This window comes from Prinia subflava, chromosome 29 (genome assembly GCF_021018805.1).
Source record: "Prinia subflava isolate CZ2003 ecotype Zambia chromosome 29, Cam_Psub_1.2, whole genome shotgun sequence".
Taxonomy (NCBI): domain Eukaryota; kingdom Metazoa; phylum Chordata; class Aves; order Passeriformes; family Cisticolidae; genus Prinia; species Prinia subflava.
In genome coordinates this window covers 2,046,323-2,073,411 of record NC_086275.1, presented here as the reverse complement: position 1 = coordinate 2,073,411, position 27,089 = coordinate 2,046,323, and the positions used below count along the sequence as shown (strand labels likewise).

Sequence of the window (27,089 nt, the reverse complement as noted above, 5' to 3'; positions counted from 1 at the left end):
AAGAGCCCTTCCCAATACCGCTCTGGCAGTGGGGAGCCATTCCCCTGTCCTGTCACTGCAGGCCCTTGTCAATAGTCTCTCTGCATACAGAGCCCATAAACACAGAGAACACAGCTCTGTGTGTGATGGGACGCAGCAGAGCAGAGACTGCTCCGTGCTCGGGGCACGGCTTCGCATGGAATGAGGTGTCAGAGGGGAAAGCCAAGCCCCGACCTGTGTGAGACAAACGCTCCAATCCTGAGTGTCTAAGGAGTGGATGGAACACGTTGACAGCTGGAGAAACGTTCTCAGCAGGTGACAGGTGACTTGATCCCTTGAAATTTTTAAGGTTCCTTCCAACCTGAGCCATTCTGAGTTTCCATGCAATACTCCCTGGTTTTCAGAGACTAGAGGGGAAAAGACATTTCATTGCCCCAGTGAAAATGGGTCTGGCACCCTTTGGCTAATGGATGCCCAAGCAGATGAACAGTATTTTAAAAAGTAGAAAATAAAATGGGGTAGATGGATGAAAAAGGGGACAGAGCTCCCAAGCCTGCTGCCAGAGCACCCAGTACAAAACTGGGATTTAGACACATTTAGATGATGTCTAAAAGAGCTTTTTCTTGTGTGAATGAGGGAAATAGATGAGTCTCCTCTCCTGTTCTCGAGGAGATTAAATCTATGGATGTTCGTGCGCTGTACAAGGGCCTTTACCTTTAGAAAGGTCCCTAAAGTGAGGAGCAGAATCACCTTTTAGATTTCCTTTCTTAGAGCTATTCCCAGCCCAGGCCCTTGTCCGAGGAGCCCAGAGAGGGACACCAGTCCCGCCCAGTCCTCTCTTCTCCCCGGGGCCCCTCGGGGGTCTCTCCACCGCCACCCCCGACCGAACTACAACTCCCGTGGTGCCTTGCGGTGGGCACCGCCCGAGCGGCCAATGGGTGACGGCGGCGCGTGCGCGCGCGGCTGCGCAGTGCGGCGGCGGCGGGGGGCGGGCGGAGGCGGAGGCGCTCGGCGGGGCCGCACCGGCACAGCCGCTCCAGCGCCGCCGCCGCCAGCGCCTCCCTCGGCCGCCGACCCGCCGGACGCGCCGGGCCCCGCCAGCGCCTCCCTCGGCCGCGGCGGGCGCTGGGGGCGGGCGGTCTCCCCGGGGCGGAGCCGGCGCCAGCGGCGGGGGCGCGGAAATCGAGGCCGGGGCTCTGTCGCGGCCTTGCTGGTGCTGCGGGAGGAGGAGGCGGAGGCCCCGCGCCGCCCCCGCCGCCGCCTTTGTCTGCGCGGGGCCGGGCGGACGCGGCGGGGCCGTGAGAATGGAACTGACTGAAGGTGAGCGCGGGGCCGCGGCGGCCCGGGGCGGAGGGGCCGCGGCCGCCATGTTGCTGCGGGAGCTGCGGCGGCACCGGGGCCGGGCCGGGCAGAGCCCGGGCACGGCAGAGCCCGGGCACGGCAGGCCCCGGCCTCGGCCGGGCTCGGCGCCGTGACGCGGGACCCCCGCGCCGTCCCCCCCCGGCCGGCTCCGCGCTCCCCGCTCCGGCCCCGCGGCTTCACCGGGCCGAGCTCCGACCTGCTGCGGGTACGAAATTGGGGTTTCACCCCGCGGAGCCCCCGGTGTCACCGTGCCGCGGTGTCACCGTGCCGCGGCCCCCCCAGCTCGGGGAAAGGGTTTTACTGCGCGCGGGAAGAGCTGAGCATCAGCCGAGGGTTTGTTGTTGCTCTGGTGTTATTTTTTTGCGGTGCTGTTGCGTTGTGCTGCACTTTGTTGTGGTCTCGCTGTGCTTTCATTTCGCTGTCGATACACTCGGTCGTTTCAGTGCAATTTGTTGTTAAAAGTCTTGATGATGACATAGTTCTACAGATATTAACTAGCCCAAAGGACAATATTAAGTAGCCGGAGTTATAGTTGAAGGAGAAACTGCAGCGTGTTTTGATGACTGTTTTAAGTCTTTCAGTGACCTTTTGCAGAGGTGCACAGTGAATGCTTTGGTAGTTTTATATATATATATATTTAATAATTAATTTTATGAACTGCTTGGAAAGATTTTGCACCTAAACCAAACATGCTTATGAAGGTATAGGGTTAAGAGCAGAGGATGGTGGTCAAAGACTCTATGTTTCCTTTTAATACAAACATATTTTGCATTTTCCAGTTTCACGACTTTGCCTGAGTTTCAGGGGGGTTATGTGAGATACGTTGTTGTTTTTTCCCTGGCTGTGATATGTGACTGCCTGTCACAACGTTACAGTGTTTGGTATTGCCAGAGCTCTGACTTCTGGCTTCAGAGCAGTATTAGCCCGTGACTTCTCCTGAAGATCCAAAGTTTTTGCTCTGTGTTTTCCACTTGAATCCCATGGCTCTAAACAAATGAGTCTCTGAGCTCCTTTCTCAGACAAATGCTTTTTCTCTTCCGTCCAAGTTGTTTCTTTCCACAGCACCGTGGGAAACTTCTTCCAAATGCCCTTATCAAGCCCAGTTAAAGACGTGACTGTTTTTTCTGGCATTCAGAAACCAAATACAAAACACCTTTACAAAGGTGCACGGGGAAGCAGCCTCACCTCGTGCTTTAAAGTTTGTCAAGAGGCCTCTGATTCACCACTGATGTCTGCCAGGAGGAACAGCTCAGTCCAGCTGGAGTCAGGAAAAATCCACAGGCTGCAGGTTTCCTGTTAAAGACTCACGTGCAGGTGAAAATTTGGCGTTGCCTTAACGTGTGCAAACAGATCTTTGCCTGGGGGATTTGTTAAGGGCATGCAGAGAAGAATGGGACAAAGCAGATTGCACAGGCCGAGTGCAGGGATTAGTAGGAACAATTGTTTTATTTCTATCTGCAGCTCATACCGTTCTGACTCACCGAGATGATGTTCCAGGTGACAGAGACGTCCCTCTGGGTCATGGTTAATGTGATTAAAAGCAGTGGGTATGCTCAGCTCTGGGGAGGAGAGAGGTGCAGGGGTGTGTGTGAACTGCAGGCTTGAGGTTTTGGGAGGTCAGGAGTGGTTGCATCACTTCATTCACCCGGCCTGTCCAGCCAGGCAGCTCTGTCTCTGTCAAACACCTGCAGCAGGGAACAGCTACTGAGGGCAGTTGCTGCGTTGGTTCCATCCTTGAGGAGACCAGCACCAGTGCAGGTGGGATACTCTGGGATGAAACAACACAGGAAATGGCAATAAACATCTTTGGGGTGTGAGCAGAGGTTTGCATGTCTCTGATTTAGGTCTGTGCGGACAGGAACTGGGTTGGTCTTTGGACATGAAGATGTCCTGGAACTTCTGCTTTTGGGCCTGTTGACAGACGCCCAGCTCAGGGTGACGGCAGTGACACCGCTGTGAGCGCACGGGGCTGACTCACAGCAGTGCCGCCAGCTCCCTCAGGGAGCCAGCAGGCCAGCCTCTGTCTCACAGCACGTAAAACACCTTACCTCTGACTGTGATAGCCCTCTGTGGGGATTGTCAACAGAAAAGGGTAGAAAAAGGTCTTGTGAAACATGTTTAAAATATGTGTATGCTGGACTTTTATCAGTAGCTGTTGTGTTTCTCCCTGCTGTGGCCACAGCCAGTCTCAGTCAAACCCACAGAACTCCCTGATTGGGAATAAGAAACGCTGTGATCCCATGGGATTGGAATTGTTTGATAATCTGAGGTCAATTGTTATTTAGTCTAATGCAGCATGGAAGCAAGGTTTGAGAACTTCAAGTCTTATTTTCTGAGAGCAAAGTTGAAAAATACTCATACTAAAACTGGTTTTAAGTAAGTGTAATTGTTGGTGAAAAGGTGAACCTGGAGGATCCATAATCTCTCCAAAGCCTTCCCCTCTCTGAGCACCCACTCCTGGAGTGGAACTGACTTTTTGTGTTATGTTCATTTGAGCTGAGAAGCTTGGGATGGGAACTGAAACAAACTGTTCACTTGAGAAAGAGCTCTATTAGGCTGCCTTGTCTTACTCTGTACTGCTTATATTTTTCCATATGCCTTTTCCTCTGTTTCTTTGCATTGTGACTCTCCCATGGACATCAGGAAAATATTTACTGAAGGTGTGGAGAATCTCAGTGTTTGTAAACAGCCCTGTGTCCCTGTCTGCCATGAGAAAGGACTAGAGCAGAGTGGTGGACACTCACCTTTAAAGAGGAAACCCTTTCTCTCATTAGGAAATTCAGTTGCACTTTTGACAGTGTTAACTTCAAATTATTTCATTGTTGATTTCAAGTTGTTCGCAGCTGCTGTGAAGTGTCCATATCCTATAAACCTTGAAATGATGAACCTGTTTCTTTATCTGTTGATCTCCAGTGTTGTATCAGTGCAGGATCTGTTGTGGGTTATATTTTGTACAGCTCACAGGAGGCTGACACGGTGGGTTTAATAGAATAATCACTGGCATGATGAGAAGAATTTATTCTGGAATACTTTTCTGCAAGATCAGCTGGAAATCCTGTTGCCCTGTGGTCTGGGTGGTGCTGCTGTGTGGCAGGGACGGCTCTCTGTGGTGAAGAGGGGCGTTCTCCACGTTAGTGCTTAGGAGGGACACACACAAAGTAATCCTTCCTTGGGTTTGGGTGTTGAGAGTCCAGGGTGCTCAGGATTTTTCATTGTGTCCTGTTTTTGTGGGTCACTCTAGGGCCTGTCCTCTCACCGTAACCCTGCCCAGAGGCTTCACTGGGCATGTGGGGCCCGATCCACTGAGGCAGAATTTTGGGCCAGAAGGAGGGTGGGAAAGTCTGAGTGTGTTGACAGTGATGACAGCAGGAGGCTGGGCAGGAAGGAGCTGGCAGTGATCTCGGTGCTGTGGGAGGACAGAGAACGGCCTGGGTGCTTTGGGGCTGCTGGGAGCAGTTCCCTGGAGCCCTGGCCCTGCTCTCAGCCTGCACAGAGGAACAAGTTTGGGGTGGGGTGTCCCAGCTGTGCAGCATAGGCTGGCACCCAGGCCCAGTGACCCGGGTGAGCTCCAGAGCGAATGACAAAGAAACAAATCGTAACTCTGTTCCTTAACTGGTACCTCCTAAATGCAGTGTAAATGCAGTGCTTTGAAGTTCATTAATCCACGTTTCTGTCACGTAACAAAACAAAGCACGCTGGCAGCCACCTCTGCAGAGCCTGTGGGAGCTGCATCAGTGGCTGGGACCGTGCCCATCCAGCTGTGCTGCCACAGCTTCCCAAGAGTTTTTAATAAGTATTCAGAAGAAAAGATTGAATCTGGTTTTAGTAAAAAGTAAAACCTAGCCTAGTATTTCTCAGAATCTACTGTTTGCTCTTTTTGGCAGATGGAAAGTAACAATTTGGTGGTAAATAGTACAAACAGTCCCGCTTCCTCTTCCCAGAACAGGGGTGGCTTGGGGTTTTTGACCTCGGTGTGCAATCCCACGTGTTGCTCCTCAGATCTGCACCCCCGACAATGACACTTGTGTTGGTTTGCTGGCTGATGTGCAGAGCTGTGGAGGAAGGGATGGTTTCATGGCCCCGAGGTTTAAAAGTTCTTGCAAGGAGAAAATTCTGCTGCAGAGCCTTGTGCTGTTATTGCCCTGAATTGCTTAATTACGGTGACAAACATGCCTGAGTCGATTTCACAGGGCAGTGAAGATGAGGACAAACATCAATTTAATCTAAGTGTGAAGATCATTGAAAAACATCACCCCAAAACATCCAGCACAAATCTGATCAAGTTCTTGTTCCTATTGGAACTTCAGTTACTTTTTGCAGTCTTGGAGGAGGGAAGCTCTTAGCTAAGGTGTTGAGATGCATGGCTTTGGGAGGGTGAGAATTGCACATGGGCAGGGTTTAATGGAGATTCCCTTTAGAAGAAGTGTCTGTGGGATGCATTAATGTCATTTCTAACCCAGACCAAAAGGGCACAGTAACCCTCCTGTGTGCCCACAGAGGCAGAACAAATACCGTGGGGCCGTGTTTGCTTTGGAAGGGCTGAACTAACCTTGTGGGAAGCAAACTGGTGTTTCTTACCTGCAGGTCAGGTCACTGTGTGTTGCTTCTTGTTGAACATTGAATTGCTTACATGAATGCCAAAGCCTTCTCTGAACCTGCAGTTGAGTTTGGAAGTGTGACTTTGAGTCTGATTTTGGTGTTTTCATATGCAAAGTTGAAGGTGTGTGTGCCAGTGCTCAGCTGGAGTCTCATTCAGAGTAACCTCAGGGTTTGGGGCTCTGTTGGTGCTGAGGTCAGAACCGTGCAGTGCTTAATATTAAAATAAGGTGTGAGAGGCAGGAGAATAACCTTCCTCACACAGCTGCTGAGAGCTGGTGCGTGCAGGCTGTACCCTGCTTTTCTGGGGAGGGAAGGGGCTGGGAAGCGCCATCTGAGGCTGCTGCAGGGCACTGGCTTCCCAGTGGCCGAGGTGGAATGACACACTTGTTTTCATTGTGCTGTTGTTCACAGCATCCTGTGGCTTGCCCAAAGACTGCTCATGTCTCGAATTTTGGCAAGGAGGTGGGGAGGGAGGAGGAGGAGAGGTTTCTCTGTTGTTTGTCTTTCTGTGGTGTTCCTGGCTTGTGCAGTGTACAGTGACTGTCAGGAGAACTTGGTGTCTCTTGTGTGCTGCAGAGTGAAATGCTGCCCAGCTGCTTTGGGTTGGAATAACCCTTCCCAGGGCATGACTAGCAAGGCTGTAGAGAGTGCAGGGGATTTTGGCACCGTTATTCTGACTTTGTAATACTTGGGCTTATAGCTCTTAAGCACTCATAGGTGCTTCTGATATTTTTTGAAATGTCTTGGAAAAGAAGAAATTTGCCATATGAAAGACATGTCAGTAGCCCTTTGTAAAGGCTCAGTAACACTAGTCCTTTCTAAATCCATGTGAGGGTGGCTGCTGAACAGAGAGGGGGAAATTGTTTTTGAGATCCCTTTTTTCCTCAACTGTTTAATTTGCTTAATTACCGTTGTTTAATTTGCACTGACTTCTTATTTCCCTTCCCCTGCCTCTAGGCCCTATGAGAAAAAGGGAAAGCTAAGGATGCTGGAGCAGAACAATGGATTTCTCTTTCTCTTTCATGCAAGGGATCATGGGAAACACAATTCAGCAACCACCTCAACTCATTGACTCGGCCAACATCCGCCAAGAGGAGGCCTTTGACGGCAGCGGCGACCTTGCCGAGGACGGGGCGCGGACGCCGTACGAGGCCGCGCTGCAGCAGGGCTTCCAGTACCCCGCGGCCGAGGAGCTGCCCCCGCTCACCAACGGCTACCCCCCGGCCATCGGTGGCTACGAGCCCCAGGGCAAGTTCCAGGCGTACGCTCAGTACCCCAACGGCTCCGCCAACGGCTTTGGGGCCGTCAGGAACTTCAGCCCCCCGGAGTATTACCCCGTGGAGAACTCCAACGCCAGGCCGCAGGAAGTTCTGGAAAAGCCTTCCCCTCCCCAGCCGCCACCTCCTCCACCACCCTCAGCTCCGCAAGCAGGGATTCCAAAGAAGACTGGCTCACCAGAGATCAAACTCAAAATAACCAAAACGATCCAGAACGGCAGGGAATTGTTTGAGTCCTCCCTGTGTGGGGACCTGTTGAATGAAGTCCAAGCGCGGGAGTACGCTAAGGCAAAGCATGAAGGGAGGAAAGAGAAAAGGAAAAAAAGTAGCAAGCATGACTCTTCCCGGTCGGAAGAGCGCAAGTCACACAAAATTCCAAAATTAGAACCAGAGGAGCAAAATGTAAGTGGAATGGTGATTTCAGCCACCTGTACACCTGGTATTGTGATGAAGAGCGTGTCCGGCAGGGTTTGTCCTTGTTCTGGTTGTGTGCACGCTGAGTCACCAGGCTTTAGTTTCTCGTCAGAGCCTCACGACGAGGTTGCCAGGAGCTGTGTCTGTAGGTAACATGATGTTGGTTTAAAGGCTCATATGAAAAACAAATTTTAGAAAGGGTTATATATTGTTTTTTAAATATTATTTAGTGTTACAGCATGTTTAGAGTTTGCTGCACTCTGGCCAGTGTTGAAGATGGAACTTCTGGACAAAAGCTTACGCATTCCTAAAATTGCCTCTCAAGAGAATGCTAGACTGTTGAGTGGAAACTCAGGTTACTTGGGGTATTCAGCAGTGAAACACTGATTAATCTTGTACCGTATTGTCCATATCCAGAGGATGTACATCAGGTGGTGTGAACTGAGATTCTGGGCAGCAAAGACCCAGATTACCTTGGTGCCCTCTCGTTCTTTTTCTTTCAGTTTCATAAGCCACTCCAGTACTTCTGTTTCCTTTTCTCGTGCTTGTTCCTGCCACTCCTGTGGCGCTGGTTTCTGCCTTTCCCAGTTTGAGGGAATGGGTGGCAGAGAGGCTGGTAAGTGCCAGGAATGGGGAAGTTGCCCTATCTAGCCAGGACAGAAATTGCCCAGCACAGGCTGAGTTTGTTGTAAGGTCTGTGAAAGCCCTTGGTGCTTTCAGGGAGAAGATCCTGTCCTGCAGGGTTCAGCTCTGATCCAGTAGACTGGGTTCTGTGCTCCATGGAGGTGCTCTTGGAGCCCCTGTGGGGTGGCTGTAGGAGCTGCTCTGTGCTGGTGGCACTCCCTGAGCAGCGTCTCTCTTGCACTGTGCCTGCTTTCTGGCCAGGCTCCATCACCCCCACATCAGGCTATCAGTTTGTTTCTGCTCTTACCAGTGACTCCTGTTCTACTCCTGAAGCTTCAGCTGTGCCTGTCCCTCTGGCTCTGTTACCTGCTTACTACAGAATGGAATCTTCTATCTCTCACAGACTGAATTAAAACCTTGCATCTTGAATTCCAAGTTCCTAGTCATGTGTGTCATCCAGAGTTCACCAGAAATCTTGGTCTTGCTATTGTCCTTCTTGTTACTTTCATTTCCCTTTCTGAAGGTGATGTTGCAATAAATGTTTCGTGTTACCCAGCCCTGTTTCAGACGTGGCTTGCTCTGACAGGAACAGGGTTTTGTGCTGGTGGTTTTCGGTTTGAGTTTGCCAGGGCAGTCCCAGGTCCATTGTCCATCATTTTACTTTCCACTGCACAATTTCATCTTCATTTACAAGTTTGTCATCTTCATGTGTTAATGGTGTGAGACTTGTGACTTGGGATTATCTTCATAGGAACAGCTAACTTTTGCTACAGCTGTGGTTGTTTTATAGTTTTACTGATTGAGGCTGTGGCAAGTCAGGTGATCACCAGTTGTTCCTTATTCTGGTGCTGTAATCTCAGTGGAAATCCACTGATGTGAGGGGATGCCCATACTGGAGAGGCTGATTTAAAGTGGAAATGTTGTGAAAGCACCGGTGAACATCAAGCTCTGAATCCTTGTTTTAAGAATCAGCCTCTGCTCGGTTCCTCACTTGTGTCTGACTGCTCCTTTTGCTGCTCTTTAAGTCCTTTGGCTTCCGATTTGTCTGCTGCAGGAGGGCAAATGTGTGACATCTGTCTCCTGAGATAACTCCCAGCCCACCCTTATCTCAGCCCCTGTCCCCTCACACCCGCTGGCATGAGCACCCCACTTCAGCTTCTGGTCGGGGCTGATCCTGCTCTGTGTCGTGGACTTTTGATCCTCCAAGTATATTTGTCAACTCTGTGCAATTTAACATCGATTTTACAATTATCATGTTGTATATTTAGCATAATTTATGTAATGCAGTTCTTGCAGATAACTGGTGTGCAGTGAGACTCACCATCACTATGGATATTCTCACATGGGGTTCTCTGGTTTTTGGAAATTGTGTGTTATTTTAGGTGGAAAGTTATTTGCATTTGCTGTTTCTGAATGTTCTTCTGTCACCTGTTACAGGAGAACATGGTTACATTCAGGTGTGATAGTAATGTAAATAGTGCAGGGGAAACCAGGTATTTCTTTATTGTGATGTTACTGTGTTAATTGGGTACAAGGAATAGTCATATTCGTGTTTTCTGGGTTGATAGTTGCCTCTCTCTCTGTGAATTATTTTTTCTGCCTGGTTTCACTATTATCTTCTGTTGTTTTACTGTCCCCTTACCTTGTTTGTGTTTGTTTTCCTTTTTTCTCTTCATTGTTACCCATTTCTTAGAGACCAAACGAGAGGCTTAGCACACTCTCTGAGAGACCAAGAGAAGATGCAGTGCTGGAGGAAGCCCCGGTTAGTACATGCCCCAATTAACACTTTTGGAACTTAGAGAATGTCACTATTTTTGGACCATTTCTTCCATTGATTCTTTAATTTATCCGATAAATCAGTTGTCATTTCTTTTAAACTCTTACTGCTCTCATTACTGCATCAATGCATCTCTTATTGTACTGGATTATTGCTTTATTTTATTCTAAAAGCAATATTTCTAATCACTTTAGGAAGCAGAACTATTTTTGGGGGTGGCAATTGCTCTTTTGTGTCTTGGTTCGTTGGTGATGTTGTTACATAAATCCTAACTGCGTACAGCTCCTTTCTTTCATGTTTCTATGAAATGTTTTTCTCATCTTGGTTTATCAAACCTCAGGGATATCTGAGAGAACAACAACAAGGAGAGGTCCCTGTGGATGGTGTGTGCATCTCCAAGTGCTCTAAATCCTCCCCCGTGGCTTTGATCTGGCGTTTCCTTTGCAGGTGCAGCAGCTGGTGCCGTCCCTTCCAGCACAGGTCAGCCACGACGTCAAGTTCCAGGTTGGGGATCTGGTTTGGTCCAAGGTGGGGACGTACCCATGGTGGCCCTGCATGGTGTCGTGTGATCCACAGCTGGACGTGCATACCAAAATCAATACAAGAGGTAAGGGAGGAAGCTCTTTGCCACAGTGTCAGGTGTCTGTAGCTGCTCCTTTATTAAAAATATCTTTGTTCTAAACTGCCTTTGTGGGGTGAATTCTGCTGTGTGTGCTGAACAGGACACTCCTGACACACACAGAGCTAGCGCCTGGTACATGAGCTCTGCAGGTGGCACTGTGGGAATGGGCTCTGCATTGCTTTCTGAGGTGTTTCTGCTTTCCTGAGTCAGTGTGAGAGTGTTCAGTGTGGGCAGGGTGTCCTGAGCTCGATCTTAAACTGTTCTGGATGTGCCCTGGTGTATGTGTGCTCTTGGGCCAGGTACCTCCACGTGCAGGAGCGAAGTGCTGGGGAGGGGAGCGTTGATGCAAGTCCTGAGCAGCGTTTGCCCTTTCAGGTGCCCGGGAGTACCACGTGCAGTTCTTCAGCAACCAGCCCGAGCGCGCCTGGGTGCACGAGAAGCGCGTCCGGGAGTACCAGGGGCACAAACAGTACGAGCAGCTACTGGCTGAGGCAGCCAAGCAAGCCAGCAACCACTCTGAGAAACAGAAGGTACAGGGGGCTCTGGGGGGATCATCTCTGTAAGGGAGATGCTCCAGGGCAGGTCTGGAGCTCTTCAGTTCTTTGCCCTGAGAAGGACTGACTGCATCTCACTGGCAGGGAATTCAGTGTCCACATTCAGTGTCAAAAGTACCCTGTAAATGGAGAGCAGACTGCAGTCTGCTGCCTGAGAGATGCAGAGACCCTCAGGATTGTGTTTAAGTGCTGTAGTGGCAAAATCTTCAGTGTAACCAATGCTTGTCTTGTCCCTTAAGATCCGCAAGCCCCGGCCGCAGAGGGAGCGAGCGCAGTGGGACATCGGCATTGCCCACGCCGAGAAGGCGCTGAAGATGACCCGGGAAGAGAGGATAGAACAGTACACCTTCATTTACGTAGACCAAGAGCCAGAGGAGGCTTTGGCCAAAGCCAAAAAGACTGCTGCTTCCAAGTCGGAGGCCAAGAAGAGCCGGCGGCCGAAGCCGGTGCCGAGCACGCCGCCGGAGCCCGCCGGCGCGGCGGCCTCGCCGCCCCAGGCCGAGGCGCGCAGGCAGGGCCCACGCCGGCCGCCCGGCGGGGATGAGGAGGAGGCACCACCCGTCAAAATCGCCTGGAAAACAGCTGCAGCCAGGAAATCCCTACCAGCTTCAATCACCATGCACAACCTGGATCTGCAGAAGTGTAACATGTCTCCAGTTGTTAAAATTGAACAGGTTTTTGCCCTTCAGAACGCTGCTGGGGATGGAAAACTCATCGATCAGTTTGTTTATTCCACCAAGGTACGTGCTTGGTGCAGTGACCCCTCTTTTGCTCCTGAGTTATCCCAAGCCTGCCTTACTGGGGAGCTTGAACTGTGTCCACCCAGCTTTCACCATCCATATTCCCTTCATTGGAGAGATTAACAGAGAGATGTGGCAATAGAATCTTCCAGTGCACTGAACCCCACTTTCAGTGCAGCTCTGCAGTAACTGTTTCACTGGTGGCAGAGCAGCTCCCTACAGACGGCCATATTTTCATTTGTAACACACTAGAAGCATTAAAGCTGTTGAACTTCAGCTTCCTAGTTGAAATAATCCAAAAATTCTTGATAAAATCAGTGGTTTTGTGGGAAACAGATGACAAAACTGTTAATAACGTACTAAAAAGTAATAACTACATTTTGTGTAACAGACTTTTAAATTGAGTTCTGCCTCTGAGCTTCCTTCAGGTGCACTGCAGCTTCCCACAGTCAGTGTAAAGAAAAGGCTTAGGACTATTTCTCTGCTTCCTTCTTCTGCCTCTCTACCTGGAGAGTGTTTATTTCATCCTAAGCCCTATAGAGAAGGTAATGTTTAGAAAAGTCACTGGAATTATTTTTTCCTTGTGTGTAAGGGGCGATGAGAGGGGTGGAAAGTTCTGCAGGGAAGCAGCTCCATAGTAGATTAATCCTATGTATGTGTTGGGTTGGAGAGCACTGATTGTTTCTGTTCTGAGATTCAGGGGCAGTAGCAACACACCTTTATATCAGGGGAAGACAATCTTTTCCTTTTTTCTTTTCAAGGGAGTTGGTAACAAAACAGAAATAAGCATCAAAGGACAAGAGAAACTTAATTCTTCGTCAGCTCAGAGAAGTGAAAAGGCAGTGGTGCAGAATGCATCCTCTCCTGAGACCACTTCTGGGACAGCAGGTAGGGAAACTGCAGTCCTGGTCTGAACCTGAGCCCTCAGCACGAAAATTCAAATATCAAACCCAGCATTTTCTCATTACTTAAAAATTATTAACGTCTTTCTGTTTACATAATAATTGTAACAAACATGGCTGATGTCAGACATGGTGAGCCAACATACACAGCCTGGCTGTGGGGTGGGATTGGTGGTTTGGCCTCTGAACTTCGTGTCTGCAACTTAGAGCCTTAGCCAACACACTTGAGGGATGATGTCCTGTGCAGAGCAATGGCAGGCTGGTTTACAAGACAACCCAGTGGATGTGTGTTAGCAGGGTAGGGCCGTGGCTTTTGGCCCCAAATATCAAATACAAGAGTTGTCATGAAAGCAAAAGAGTCAGGAAGTGGCACATTTCAGTAGGGGATGTCTGATTCAGGATGGAGACTCCCTTGGCTTTGTTGTGGAGTTTTTGCATGACCTGTTAAAGAAAGGGATTTTTTAAAAACTGCTTCAGCTAACTGCATTGACCAAATGAGGTAGTGCTTGCCTTCTGGAGCCATCTCAGGGGGTACATCATAAAGCAGTGAGTTTTGAAATACCAGGTCTGAGGGAGAAGAACCACTGAAGCAAAGAATGGAACTTGGACCTGAAATGGGAAAACCTTGAATGAGCTATTTGAATCTCATAACGTTGCCAGGTATCGCTTCTGCTTTAACTATCCATCTATTTGATTTTTTTCTGCCTTTCCAAATGTGAAATAAATGAGAACCAGGGTCAGAAATCTCAGTGGTCAGCATCCATGAGTCCTCTGCAAACACACTGCAGGTTCTGTCTATGTGAGGGTTTTAGGCAGGGTTATTTGATAGGATGGTTTATGGAGCGTTTGGGACTGCAGCACATGGGCCAGGTACTCTAGATTTCCTGTGTGAGTGGGGATTCCCCTGCTGCTGACAGTGGTGGTTCTTTCCAGCTCTGGTTGCTGTGGCTACTTGAATTGCCTTGCTGCAGGAGAGGCCATTGCTGTTCTGCTTCTCTCACCTGGGATCTAAAGGCTTCAGCTTCCCTGTGGCTCCTCAGATGTAGGGGGTGAGAATTCTGAGCCTCTCTTTTTTCATTTTCTTAGGCTTTTTGGATACGTAACACTCCACGTGCTAACACCCTGTAAGTGCCTGAGCTTACCTGCAGTGCACACTCCAGTCACTCTCAAAGCCATTTCCAAAGTCCAGTTATTGGTCCCCTCTTGTGGAACATAACTGCCAAGTCCTTTTTTCAAATGTAAGGTCAGCGGAACTTCAGAATCCCTTTACGGTAAAGTATTGCCCAGCCTGACTCTGAGAGTCCTTATTGATAACCTGCAGTTAGATACACAGAATTCAATCATGCTGCAAAGATAATTCCCTCATTTGAAATCTGCTACTGCAAGAGCAGCCCTGAGAATCCCTGGTGCCTCTGGCAGACACTGAACTAGGATTTATCTCCAGCAAGGTGGGGAGGGCTGGTCCAACATCTGTCCTGAAACTTTGGATGAAGATACACCTGAAGATGGGATGGGAGCATTGTGAAGGTGATGAATGGATCATTGGAGAGCAGGAAGAGGAGAAAGTGCCTATTGCAGTGGTCAGTGTTGCTGTCAGCCAACATTAGACACTCTGCTTCTGGAATTCTCTGATCCAGGGCCTTATCTTGTAAGATCTTGATCTTATCTCCTTGGCTTCAGTGGGGCAGCACAGGGAGAAAGTCCATCCTTGGCTAACGTAGCTGTTGCTCACATCTGCTCAAGTTTACCTGAAGCTGCTTCAGCGGATTTTGCTCACACAGCAAAGTGACAAAAGAGATTCCCCAGCTCTGATGTGGGACCCACTGCAGCTGTGGGAGTCCCTCAGGGGATGGGGCCTGTTGGAACCAGAAGTTGCGTGATGGTTGTTGACCTGAGTCATTCATTTCTAAATTATTAGTAACTAATTGCTATTATTCATTAATTAATATGCTGTAAAAGTTTTTTTTTGCTTGAAGAAAGACAATTTTTCCCCTCCGAAATCCAGTTAATGTAACATGATAACTTTTGCAGCTGGATGTTTAGTTACTGAGACATTCCCAAGCTATGCGGCCATGGGAAAAATGCTCATCCAATGGATCAAGAGTTTTCAATTTTTTTCCAATAAGTCCTTTTACAAGGTTGTCTTTCAGTCTGCCTCAAGCCCGTTTGTGTTTCTAGATACTTGATCTTGTGACAAGACCAGGCAGGTTTACAGCTCCTAACAGTGCATCCATCTGGCACAGTTAGCTCCCAAGAGTTTGCAGTTTTGCTTGGAAGAAAACAAAATATTTCACAGTTGTGTCTCCTTTAGGTGAAACCTCCCAGACTGAAAACCCAGAATAATGCTTCCCAGCAGCTCATTGTAGATCCTCAGGTGCCAGTTCTCTGTCAGCTCCAAGTGTGTGCTTGTTCCAACAGCTGCCCATGGTGTTGGGCATTGTGTCCACGGTTCTCGATGTGCCTGTTCAGGAGGTGCTGGAGCACAGAAAGATCTTTTGATTTTGCCAGACTTAGTTGCCAAAAACCCACTAGCTCCCTCTTCATCTGTTGAAACATCACAATAACCTTCATTAATCTGAGTTCGTTTTCTGTGGTAATACTTTTAAAAATTTGGTTTTCACATTCATTAATGACGGTAACACATTGTGGTTGATGCTTCTGTTTGTGCTGAGTTTTTCTTCACCTTCAGGTGAGCACTGAGATCTGGTGTGGCTACAGTGGTGCAGGGTGGGGCTGGCTGTAGTTATGTGACAGAGGCCATCACCCCACAAAGGGGGGCACAGATCTGGCATTTTGGGGGAAATCTTGAAGCTGTGCTTTGCATCTGAAATTTCTAGTTTGTTTTTGTTCAAGGAGTTGGTTGTGGCTACCTTCCCAAAACACCAAAGATGGACTGTTTGGTTCAAAATTACCCAAGTGAAGACTGTGCATGAGAGATGTGTTATGGATCATGGAAATATGTTTGCCCTAAGCTGAATTCCAGCCTTTTGTTCCATTTTGTTACTTGTGTCTGTTTTCTGAAGCTGATCTGTCTCTGGAATCAGAATTTGTGTCTGCAGCCACAGCATCAGCTGGTCAATAGCTTGGAACTGAATTTAAAAATAAAACATTCAAAAGAGGACAAAGTCTTGGTTTCGTTCCTTTACCTCTTGGTTTGGTGTTGCACATCTTGGTGTACCTCAGAAATACAAGGAGTCGTATAATGGAAACCTTTTTCCTTCTTCAGGTTCTGTAGAAAAGAAGCAACAGAGAAGATCGATTCGAACCCGCTCCGAGTCTGAGAAATCCACCGAAGTTGTGCCAAAGAAGAAGATCAAAAAGGAGCAGGTTGGCTTCCTCCATGTAGAGAGTTAAAATATATCGTGTTCATAAATGTTGTGGCTTATATTGGTGCCTTTTTATTTTTCTCCATTTTTCCCCATCGGGTTTCGGTTCGGACTATCCTCCATGAAATCCCCCTGTCAATGCCATTGCTGTGACTCTGCTGCTGGCATCTTCCCAGTGTCAGTCAGGCTGTGGAAGTGGGAACGCAGTGATGGATGACTCCTAATGAACCTGCCATGTTTCCTTTGAGATTTCTGTTCTGGGCAAAATGGGTTTGTTTCAGTGATTTCTCTTGGATGGAATTGCCACCAGGTTCCCTCCTTTGGCTCTTGATTTAGCTGCTGGTTTGTGTTGAGGTTTTGTTTTTCAAATGAAGTTAGAGTGATTAATTTGACCACTTCTGAAAATGGACTTCAAGAATGATTTAACTTAAAGATGGATAGTCAGACTTTCATGTTGGCAGACATCAGCAAACAGTTCTGGGATATACCATTTTTTCCTGAAACAGTTCTAACATGTACAGGGCATTCTTTTAATCTGGATGTCAGATAGACAAATGTTGTTGCTTTAAAAAATTTTTAATGACAAAAAAATTCTGCGTGGAATGAGTAGGAGAGTGCAGTGGATGGACAGAAATATTAAAACCTGCACACACTTCTAACAAGTTTGTCAAAGTTGTTGGTTCTTCTCCTTGCATGGCTGATTTTTCCTTCTTCAAGGGCCTCTGTCTGAAAGCTGAGAATTTTATATAAATGTTTCATAGTTTAGCTTTTCCCAGTGAGAATTTTTAAAGAGAGATAGTCAGGATGAAGATTTATATGGGAAGGGGAAAAATATTTTTATCTCTTTAATTTATTCTTTGCCCTTTGTGCTTTGTTTTGCACTTCCTTCACTTCAGGGACGGAAAGTGAACTCAGTTGCTTTTTTGGTTTTTTTTTTCCTTATTTTTGCTTGGATGCAGCAGCATTTCTGCGCTGCTGTGCAGCAGAGGAGTGCTCCAGCTCGAGGCAGTTTCGTGGTGAAACTTTAAAGCAATTTAAGTGTTGGGTGTGTGACACCTGACGAGGTCCGTGGAGCCTCTTGGCGTGAGCTGTTGCAGCCTCCCCCTCTCAAAAGAGTTGTTTTATGTTTGTAAAGGTTTCTTAATTTAACAAAGGTATAAGAACCAACAAGATGAACTCCATGGATGCCAGGTAGCTTCACGTGCTTCTCTTACCTGGCTGACTCAGTCTGTGGACATTAATTAAAGTGCTTTTCTCAGGAGAAGTATCTGACTAAAGTGAAACCCAGGGCACTATAATGCACAAAACTTTGAATGTATTAAGTTAAATTTTAAAAAAGAAAACTTACTAACTTCTTACAATTATGCAACAATATTTGTTACCCAAAGTCAAGTTTTCTTGATTCCCCAGTTAGTCTGCAACAACTTGGTATAAAATTATAACTGGAACGAGTACAAATAATGGGAAAAACAAAATGTTGATGCTACTGTTACAGTGACTAGTGGAGAAATAAAAGTGATTGTTTAGATTTTATATTTGTATTACAAAATGTATCCTATACAAATCCTTCTACTGTATGTTTTTACCTATTGTACAACAAAATAAAATATTTTTTAAAAAAATTATAGAATAATCCTTAAATATTTACTAAATGTGTTTCTCCATGCATATGTAACCACATTGCAAAGAAGTAACTTGTAATTCTTAACTTTGAAAACAGGATTTTAGGCAACAGCTTTCTTCTGTAAATATTATCCAGTCCCCAAATTCCCACATCTTCCATGTATGTTGGCAGAACAGTTCCCAAGCTCCTCCGTAGGGTGGAGGACTGGAAGTGCTTTTGCAAGACTGTGACCCCGTGCATGTTCTGCTGCAGGCGGTGCCCTGGAGCTGCAGCTGTGTAGAGCCCTGCACCGCGCCCGTGCAGAGCTCTAGACGGAGGAAGGGCTCCGGGAGCGCTGCTGTGCCCGCTGTGCCCGGTGCCACCCTGCCAGGGACACTGTGCTCACAGCTGGGGCTTGCACAGCGCAGGGCCCCGCTGGACACGGACACAGCGCTGCTGTCACCTCCATGCCCCAAGGGACAGAGGGCCTGGCTGGTGACCCCCGGCTGCCGCGGGCGCCAGCGTAGGCAGGAGTGGACCCGGCGGGACGCGGAGGCTCGGGCTGAGGAGGGGATGGCAGCTCCCACCTGAGTTTAACCCCTTGAACTGACCTGTTTGCTTTTTGGTACTAGGGAGAAGCTTTCCTCTGGTGTTAACTGTGGATTTTCCTTTCAAACAGGTTGAAACTGTCCCACTGGCAGCAGTGAAGACGGGGTTGCAGAAAGGTGAGTGATGGGTGAAAATGGACTCGACTGAACTTGGTGGCTCGAGGCCCTCGGGCAGCAGCTTTGTTCCATGTGAGCCACAGTGTTGGTGCTCTGCAGGGCTGAGCCCGACTTCTCTGGGGACGGGCTGTGTTTGGGGTTCTGGTCATTGTGCATTGCTGGGGAAGGATGGTGTTTGTTCTTTTGCTGTAAGCCCAGAAGTCCTTCTGGGATTTCTGAAAAGTTTGTTCTTAGCAAAGTTAAAGATGGATGATGAAGAGGAAATCTAACGATTTACCCTCCCTTACAGACAATTTATTGCCATCCTCCACTGTGTTACCATGTTAAAAAGTTTGTCAAAAACTGTGTGCCTAAGCTGGTTTTCAGTTAATTTTCAGGGAGAGCTCAACTAGTAACAAAATTGCAAACTGAAAATTAAGCCAGATAATGTAATCCAAGCTCTCACCTTTCTTTCCTTTATTAAGTTTAAGCAAAAAGTGCAGAATGTGTATTAAACTAATTTTAGCGTGTTGTGTTAAGGTGCCAGTGAGATTTCAGACTCCTGTAAACCCTTGAAGAAGAGAAGCCGTGCCTCCACAGACATGGAACTGACCAGCTCAGCCTACAGGGACACGTCTGACTCTGATTCCAGAGGACTCAACGATTTACAGGTAAAGGTGTGTTGGTTCTCACAGGGACCCTGATCAAACTGTCAGTGTACGAGGCACTTTTCAGTTGATTATTGCTAAATATGAATGCTGTTTCCTACAAACTTTGAGTCTTTTATTGTCTGAAAACATAAAGCGTAGTCTGTTTCCTTCTAATCCCCTCCATTGGTTTGTTATGAAAATACAACGTTTACTTACAAATTTTCCTGTTACTTTGTCTGGCAAAGCATTGCTTTAGATCATGGTTTGCTCTGTGGAAGGTTTGAAATTCTTGGGGAATAGGAAGGTGCTGCTGTATCTGGTGTAACTCCAGGGAGTGTCTGGAAAAGTAAGAGAGCTCTTTATGGTGTTTGGCTTGTAGAGGTGAAATACATCAAGAAGGCAGCACTTGGGTCATCCCAGTGAAGTTCAGCACATTTCCAGGACCTTTTGAGTTCTCTTGACCTACCAAATAGTCTTTTGATGGACAGTGGCAGAAGTATTTTTCCAGTGTGGTTGTCCTGTGGAATTGCCTGGTTTGAGTGCCGTGGGTTTTCCTCTTTGTAGGGCAGTTTTGGGAAGCGTTCTGACAGCCCCTCAGCCACTGCTGACGCCGATGCCTCAGATGTGCAGTCGGTGGATTCCAGCTTATCCAGGAGAGGAACTGGAACAAGTAAAAAAGACACTGTTTGTCAGGTAACTGGTGATGCCAGGAATGATGGATACTAAATATGTATCCCCTATTTCTGTTAGTTCTCTTAATTCAACCTCTCAGATAAAATATCCAGGTTTTTAGGAGTTTTTATGCTCTGGAAATGGTTCATATTAAATGATTCCTAAGCCCTCCTGCAGGCCAGAAAGCTCAGCAGTTGGAAGGTGAAAAAGTATCAGTAGAAAAAGTAGATGCCATTTTCTGCTCCATTTGAAGATTCCAGATGGATCGTCATGATAGGACAGAGTGAGAATTTTTCAGTATTTTGAAAAATAAAATCCTGGGGTCTTCTGTCCAGTTCCCTGGTCAGTAGTGAGGAGGGAAGGACCTGAAGAGCAAGAGCAGCTTGTTCCCTGAGAAATGGACGAGTGCACAGGGATCCTGTTGTGGTGCCTCTCCTGTCTCTGTCCTGGCTCCACTGTTAGCCCAGAGCAAGGTTCAGGGAGTGCTGGGATTGTCCTCGGCCTCAGACTTGGCAGGTTCAGTTCTCCTGCCTTACCCTAATTCTGAAGCAGCTCCAGGCAGCTCCTGTAGTTAGCACTGGCAGGCAGTGCCGTGTCAGAGCACCCTGCTCCCTGCTGAGCTCTGTGCCTGTTGCAGATCTGCGAGAGCTCTGGCGAGTCGCTGCTGGCCTGCGAGGGTGAGTGCTGCAGCATGTTCCACCTGGAGTGTCTCGGCCTGAAGGCCACGCCTGAGGAAAAGTTCATCTGCACCGAGTGCAAGAATGGTGAGTGTGTTCCTGTGCCTGGAAAACTGGGAGGGGTTTCCCCCTTGCTCAGGAGCCCCATTCTGGTCAGAGCAAACCAAGGTGGTGCTTTCCGAGGGTTTGTGAGTAAGTTTGGGTTATTCCGCTGCTTTTTTAACCTGTGAGAGCAGATTCTCATTTTCCATTTAGCAAGTGCCTCATAAGAAGAAAAAGTAATGAACTGCTTAGGGTTTTACTTGGAATAAGAGATTTTTATGTGAGCAGCTACTCCAATGTTATTGTGCATCACAGTAACCCCCAGCCTGTTGGATGGGAAGGATCCTGTATTGCTCACAGCCTGTTGGCTTCAGAATTTCTTTGGACAATATTTATATGCCAGAGTTGGCTTTTACAGTTGGGCTTCCTTCTTCCTTCTCTTCCAAGGAGAGCACACGTGCTTTTCCTGCAAGCTCCCTGGCAAGGACGTGAAGCGCTGCTCCGTCAGCACCTGCGGGAAGTTCTACCACGAGGCCTGTGTGCGCAAGTTTGCCACGGCCCTGTTCGAGTCCCGGGGCTTCCGCTGCCCGCAGCACTGCTGCACGGCCTGCTCCATGGACAAGGACATGCACAAGGCCAGCAAAGGTGAGCGCAGCTGCCTGGGCAGGGAGGAGGCTCAGCTGCATCCTCACAGTTACACTCCATCCAGTCCTGCTCTCAAAGGAACCAGGGTTTCCTCCTCACTGAGGTCATAACTGAAGTAGCTCGTGGTGGGAGGCAGTGGCAGCCTGGCACTGTGGGGTGTACCTGGAGCCACACACTTGGTCAGCCTTGGTGCTGGGTTTAATGGAAGCCAAGGGCTCATAGTATGAGGCCAAGGAATGTTGGTTTTTAAAGACAGCTTGTAGCGGCCTTGTGAACAATTATTTTTTTATGAAAAATATCCTTTTAGAAATGAACCAAAATGTTTAAACCAAACAAATAGACTCTAGAATGATGAACAATTTTAAAGTGAAAGTTAAGGGGTAATATTGTGAAACTTTCCTTAGAAAAAAGGTGTAGCTGTTTCTGTTTTTTACCCAGTGCTGCCATTGGAATAGACCCAGCCTTGCCTTTGCCAGTGGGGAGTTGTGCCCTGTGCTGCCCTCTGTCCCCAGTGTCCCCAGCTGGGTGCTGTGCCCCGGGTGACGCGGGCTGTGCTGTGTTCTGTCGAGCAGGTCGCATGGCGAGGTGTCTGCGGTGCCCCGTTGCCTACCACTCTGGAGACGGCTGCATCGCCGCGGGAAGCTTGTTTGTGTCATCCCACATCCTCATCTGTAGTAACCATTCCAAAAGGACTCACTCCTCATCAGCTGTAAATGTAGGCTTTTGTTTCGTTTGTGCAAGAGGTGAGACACTTGGTTTTTCCCTGTTTTATAGTTCTGTTGTCATTTGTGCAGTTTAGTGATAAAAACAGTGTTTCATGAGGAACGCCTCCCTTAGGGCTTGCTGGGGTTAAATGCTGCCTGGGATTTTTTAGTCTCATTTAATTTAATTTTATTTTGGTCAGCAGTTCTCATGAGATTCCACTCTCTGTGTTGGTCCAGAACATTTGATAGCCAGAAGCAGCAGTAGAAGCAGATCCCAATCCCCCATTCCAGTCTTTTCATGCTGAGAAGGGCTGCTGTGTTGTTAATCACTGTATTAAGCAGAAGGGGATTCTTCCACTACCACAAACTTAAAACTGTTTAAGGCTAAAAGGTGGGGTTTACTCATGACCTAGAAAAACTCAATTTATAACTGCCATCAGATTTGAGAACTTTGAAAGAGAACCTTTAGTAGTGCTGTATGAGCAGGCTTCATGCTGGGCTTTTCCATGTGTCAGTTCTTTTTTTTCTTTTTCACTTTTTTCCCCACTTGTTACTTTTATGGTTCTTCAGTCACCAAGATTCTACCAGAGAGCAGCTTAAAAAAATGTCGGTGCAGCAATTGCTTTGGTCTCAAGATTCAAAAGTACCATTATTCTTAGGTGTTGGAGTATTAATGTGTACCTTCTACAGAATGCCAGCAGTTTACATTGGATGTGTTCTCTGCAGCAGTTTTGAGAGTCACTAACAGGGAAATGAAAGTAAGCTGGATCCTGAAGTTACTTGTTTTCATTTGTGTTCATTCAGGTGGAAGTTTAGTTTGGCTTGACTTTGCAAGAGCAGAGTAATAATTACACATCTCAGAATGACAAGAAATGCAGAAGGAATTTTTCATGCTTTTTTTTTTTTCCTTCCACTTTACATTTGTTTAGTAATTCTCTTTAGACCTGAATCTGGCTCCGTCAGAGATGAAACTGCACAAGCCTGTATTTTCTCCTGGCAATCTAAATAACCTCTTGACCCCTGGCAGATGGAATTCCCTGTCCTGTGTGTTCCCCAGATCTTAATTAGAACTTGAACAGTTACAAAGCATTGCCACTGCCTGAATCCTCTGTGTCTTGGAGCAACTCTGTCCATGTTTGTCCAGAGCATTCTTGTGGGGCTCAAGTCCTCCAGGCCTGGCTGGGATCAGGAGCCAGAGTGCTGAGGACAGTACCTGGGGCAGGTACTGTCACCTGCTCAGAAGGAAATGGGGAACTGAACACTTTAGAAATCCTTGCACATCTCTGTGAGAATGGTGATTTCATTAGTATTAGCTGCTATCAGAGGCAGACACTTTGTATTCAGATGCAGTTACTGAAGTGAGAAATGTAGATGAGAGACAATCTATAAAATACATAAACTTGCTTACAGTGAGGTACTTGAAATAGAAGACACTTAAAGACTTCCTATTCCCCACCCTGCAGTACCCTCCAATCACATGTTACAGCTCACCTCATTGCTTGTGTAGGTTCCCTAGCTTTAGGAATCCTCCCAAAAATGCGTGTCCAGATGGACTGACCCCAGTCTTCTTCCAGCAGCATCCAAGAGCTTCTCTGCAGCCCTCAGCTGTGTCCCCCAGGGGAAGAGCTGGGGGCTCTCTTGGTAGCTCATCTTCCCTGTTTCTTTGGGGCTCAGTTGCTCTGCTCTTCCCATGAGTTACTGGCCAAGCGCTTCTGCCCTGCAGCTCTGGGCTCTCAGCTGGGCTGCCTGGCTCTTTGGAGTAACGAGGAAAAGCTCTTCTTGGTGCAGGACAGAGAACTGCAAAGGCCTGGAATGGAGTTTTGTAGGGAACTGAGTTCTGGACTGTTCTGGAGCAGCCCTGGGAGGGCTGGGCACCCACCACAGCCTAGGGCAGAAGCTCCATCTGTGCTTCCCCCTTGGTGCCTCGCAGAACACCGAGCTCCTCCTTGCCTTCCAGCACAATTACAGAGGCAAAACCCTTCCCTAGGCAAGATCTCAGGGATAGATTCGTAGGGAGAGGACGGTGAGTTCTCGTTCCCAATGTCTGTCCTGTCTGTAGCTCAGAGCCTGACCCTGCTGCAGTGACCATCACCCCAGGTGTGCAGAGGAGCTTTCTTTTGCCCCTTGGGAAGGAGAGGGGATCCCACACATTCAGACTTAGTTGATTTTCTTCTGCTTGTGTATAAATGCACAAATGAAGGGTAAAAAAACAATTGAAATTCCACTTAGAAGCAGCTTATTTCATTGCAAGATTTTCCAGTTAAGTTTGAATCTCTCCAGCACAATCTCTTCGTTAGCACAGAAACTTTGTCAGACTTTCCTTTTTCTTCATTTTATCCTTTTTTCATTCCCACATAAAGCATTAGAGGTGTTCATTGGGTTTATTTGATTTTTTCCTTCATGGAATCATGGGTAGTTTCATTGCAACTCATCTCTTTCTGTTTGTTTCGTATAGGGCTGGTAGTGCAGGACCATTCAGACCCCCTGTTCAGTTCCTATGCCTATAAGTCCCACTACCTACTGAATGAGTCAAATCGTGCTGAGTTGATGAAATTACCTATGATTCCTCCTCCTTCGTCAGCTTCCAAAAAGAAATGTGAGAAAGGTAACCAAAATAGTTTCTTTCTCTTTAATTTACTTTCGCTTTTTCTATTTTTTCTCTCTAAATCAACGGAGAAATGTCTGCTTGTCCCCACACTGACTGCTTTCAGTGACCTTCACTCATGGTTATTGTGAGCCTGTGTTCATGTTGTTGGCAATTTTTAATTTTTTTTTTTTTAATTATAAAAGGGCTTAAAATAATTGCTGTCACTAAATTCTCCTTGGAAGATATTTGGTCACTCTATCTGGCCTGGGCTGTTCCAGGTTCAGGGAGCTGTTGGCACAGCAATGTGAAGAGGAGGCAGATGGATCTCAGTATTACAGTTCAGTTTTTACCTGGATGATGTAAAACCACTTCTTAACCCGACTGGAAGCAGAGGGGGCTGCGCTGCTTCGGATCTTGTACCAGTGCTGAGGGCAGAGAGGGCGCTGGGGCTGGGCAGGGGTGGGTGCCAGAGCAGGAGGCAGTGAGGTTTGGCCCGTGTGTGTCCTCACCAGTCCCGGGGCCTGGTGTCCCACCCCGAGCCAGCAGTGTCCCAGCGCTGTCCCCTCCTGTGGGGTGGGTCCTTGCCACAGGCAGGCTCTGGCCCCGCAGGGACCCCGCAGCTCCGGACAGGGGTCACTCCTGCTGCCGGGGGCTGAGGCTCTCCAGACCCCTCCCAGGGCAGTTCCTGCTGTCTGTGTGCAGTGCTCAGATGTGATATTTCATTCCCACAGAAATTTGGTTCCCCAGGAGTGTTCAGAGCCGGTGCCCCATTGCCCAGCCCGAGTTAGGTCCCTTTGAGCGTTGTGAGGTCGATGGCTTGCAGTAGTCCTGTCATTCCTGAAAACAAGAATTATTTTGAGCCCTGTGCTTAGCTTGAGCCAAATCTGCCTAATGCATCCCGAGAGCAATGTTGGGGTTTTTCTTGCTTAGCATTGACAGTTTTGTGTTTGATTTTGTTTGATTTTTGCATCTCTTGGCATTTTCTCATCTTGGATAATGTTTCAGTAATGTGTCTGTATTTCCTCTGAAATTACATTTGCAAAAATTTGTTCAAAAATTTCATTATGTGTTTGGGAGCTCTAGAGGATCCATATAATGGGATTTTACTGGTTTTAGCAGAGGAAATACAGTGTTGATCATGCAACTGAATTGTTTAAGGAATGCTTATTATAACATGCAATGATCAATTAATGATATTTTGGGAAGTCTATAGGTGGACAAGATTTTCTGATAAAGATTTGAAAGTGACTATTGACACTTCTTTTGATACTGTGATTGAAAATTAGTTTGAATACTCTCGAGTCTCTCCCAGATTTTCCATCTGGGACCCCAAATCTTGTTAATTTATATATATATACATATAAGAATGTGTATATATACCTACATGTATAAAATATTACAGTATGAGTAATATATTAAGTCATCTTACGTGAGCTGCTTTGCTGAGGGTGGCTTAGAGATGTGCTGTGGCTCTCCACATGTAACACACGTCCAAAATGTGAGCCAGCCAAAATAACTTCTGCCCAAATTAGTGTAAACTTCAAAAAATCATGTGAACCCCAGTGCTGAGGTTTCCTCTGTGCACCATGAATTTTCGGGATGGGAACAACTCGTGTGTCTCATTCTGCTTTATGTACTGGGCTCATCCTGGTAACTTTTTATGGAATAAACACACTTATTACTATTCCTTTTCCTGTCCTTGCAGCAGAAAAGTATTGATCAACCTATAGGCTGTGGGGTCGGTGCTCGCTAGTGGTTGCTGGGGATTCAGTCAGAGCAATGTTGATTGAAAGGGATTCTTTAAAAATGTGGAGTTTCGTGGTTGCTTTGGCCATCACCAAAGCACTAAAAGCTGATATGACTGTTCCCAGCTGCAGTGCTTCCCTTGGGAATGGTGCTCCTCCTGCCAACTCACCTCGTGTTTGAGTCCTCAGCTGCTTTTTTTGTCTGATGCAGTTCAGAGTCCCAGCTTAGATTAAGCACTGCATAATCCTTTTTAACCAACATTGTTAAGTTTGACTTGATCCCTTTCTTCTGCCATTTTTCTGTGGGGCAGTGGGAATCTGGAGTGGATGATTTAAAATGAATGTCAATTGCTGTGCATGGGGGGAGCAAATCCTGACTTCTACAAACCAAGCAGGGCTTCTTTGTTTCAAGGTGGCAAACTGTTGTGCTGTGAGTCCTGCCCAGCTTCCTTCCACCCCGAGTGTCTCAGCATAGAAATGCCTGAGGGATGCTGGAATTGCAATGACTGTAAAGCTGGCAAGAAGCTGCGGTACAAGCAGATCGTTTGGGTCAAGCTTGGGAATTACAGGCAAGTTCACCTTCGGGGGTTCTCATGCTTTGGATGTTTTAATGTGCTCTGGAATTACAGGAAGATAAAGCAGCTCAATCGTCGTGAACAAGAGTTAGAAATACAGTGGTTCCTCTGCCTGGGGACGGGCACGGATGTCACCCCTGAAATGCAATGCTCCTGCTTCTCCCGGGCAGTGATGGACTCCGGATTGCACACACCTCTGCTCTGCAGAGCAGGAGGAGGATGTGGGAAAGCAGGGGCTGGCACAGCCCTTGCAAAAACCTTGCTGGTGTTTGCTTTAGTCAGCTGCAGCAATACAGGTGTTTACAGGTG

The 27,089-nt window shown here is 47.5% G+C and overlaps 1 protein-coding gene across 5 annotated transcripts in view; it reads left to right on the top strand.

The window, feature by feature from the left end:
- The first annotated feature begins 950 nt into the window (after window positions 1-950).
- Window positions 951-27,089, top strand: part of NSD3 (nuclear receptor binding SET domain protein 3) — a 35,975-nt gene continuing 9,836 nt past the window's right edge. For 3 of the 5 annotated variants that reach the window (XR_010083234.1, XR_010083235.1, XM_063420168.1), the window contains exons 1-16: window positions 951-1,299; window positions 6,898-7,619; window positions 9,949-10,017; window positions 10,480-10,639; window positions 11,030-11,184; window positions 11,448-11,948; window positions 12,710-12,836; window positions 16,077-16,177; window positions 18,459-18,504; window positions 19,024-19,154; window positions 19,698-19,826; window positions 20,443-20,569; window positions 20,972-21,169; window positions 21,742-21,912; window positions 24,329-24,478; window positions 26,618-26,774. Coding sequence is in view for 3 of the 5 variants with exons in the window: in XM_063420168.1 (XP_063276238.1) it covers window positions 6,942-7,619; window positions 9,949-10,017; window positions 10,480-10,639; window positions 11,030-11,184; window positions 11,448-11,948; window positions 12,710-12,836; window positions 16,077-16,177; window positions 18,459-18,504; window positions 19,024-19,154; window positions 19,698-19,826; window positions 20,443-20,569; window positions 20,972-21,169; window positions 21,742-21,912; window positions 24,329-24,478; window positions 26,618-26,774 (2,900 nt within the window). In the remaining 2 variants the exon portion in view is untranslated. The remainder of the gene's footprint in view (window positions 1,300-6,897; window positions 7,620-9,948; window positions 10,018-10,479; window positions 10,640-11,029; window positions 11,185-11,447; window positions 11,949-12,709; window positions 12,837-16,076; window positions 16,178-18,458; window positions 18,505-19,023; window positions 19,155-19,697; window positions 19,827-20,442; window positions 20,570-20,971; window positions 21,170-21,741; window positions 21,913-24,328; window positions 24,479-26,617; window positions 26,775-27,089) is intronic. The other 2 variants (XM_063420169.1, XM_063420170.1) reach the window with 2 other exon arrangements.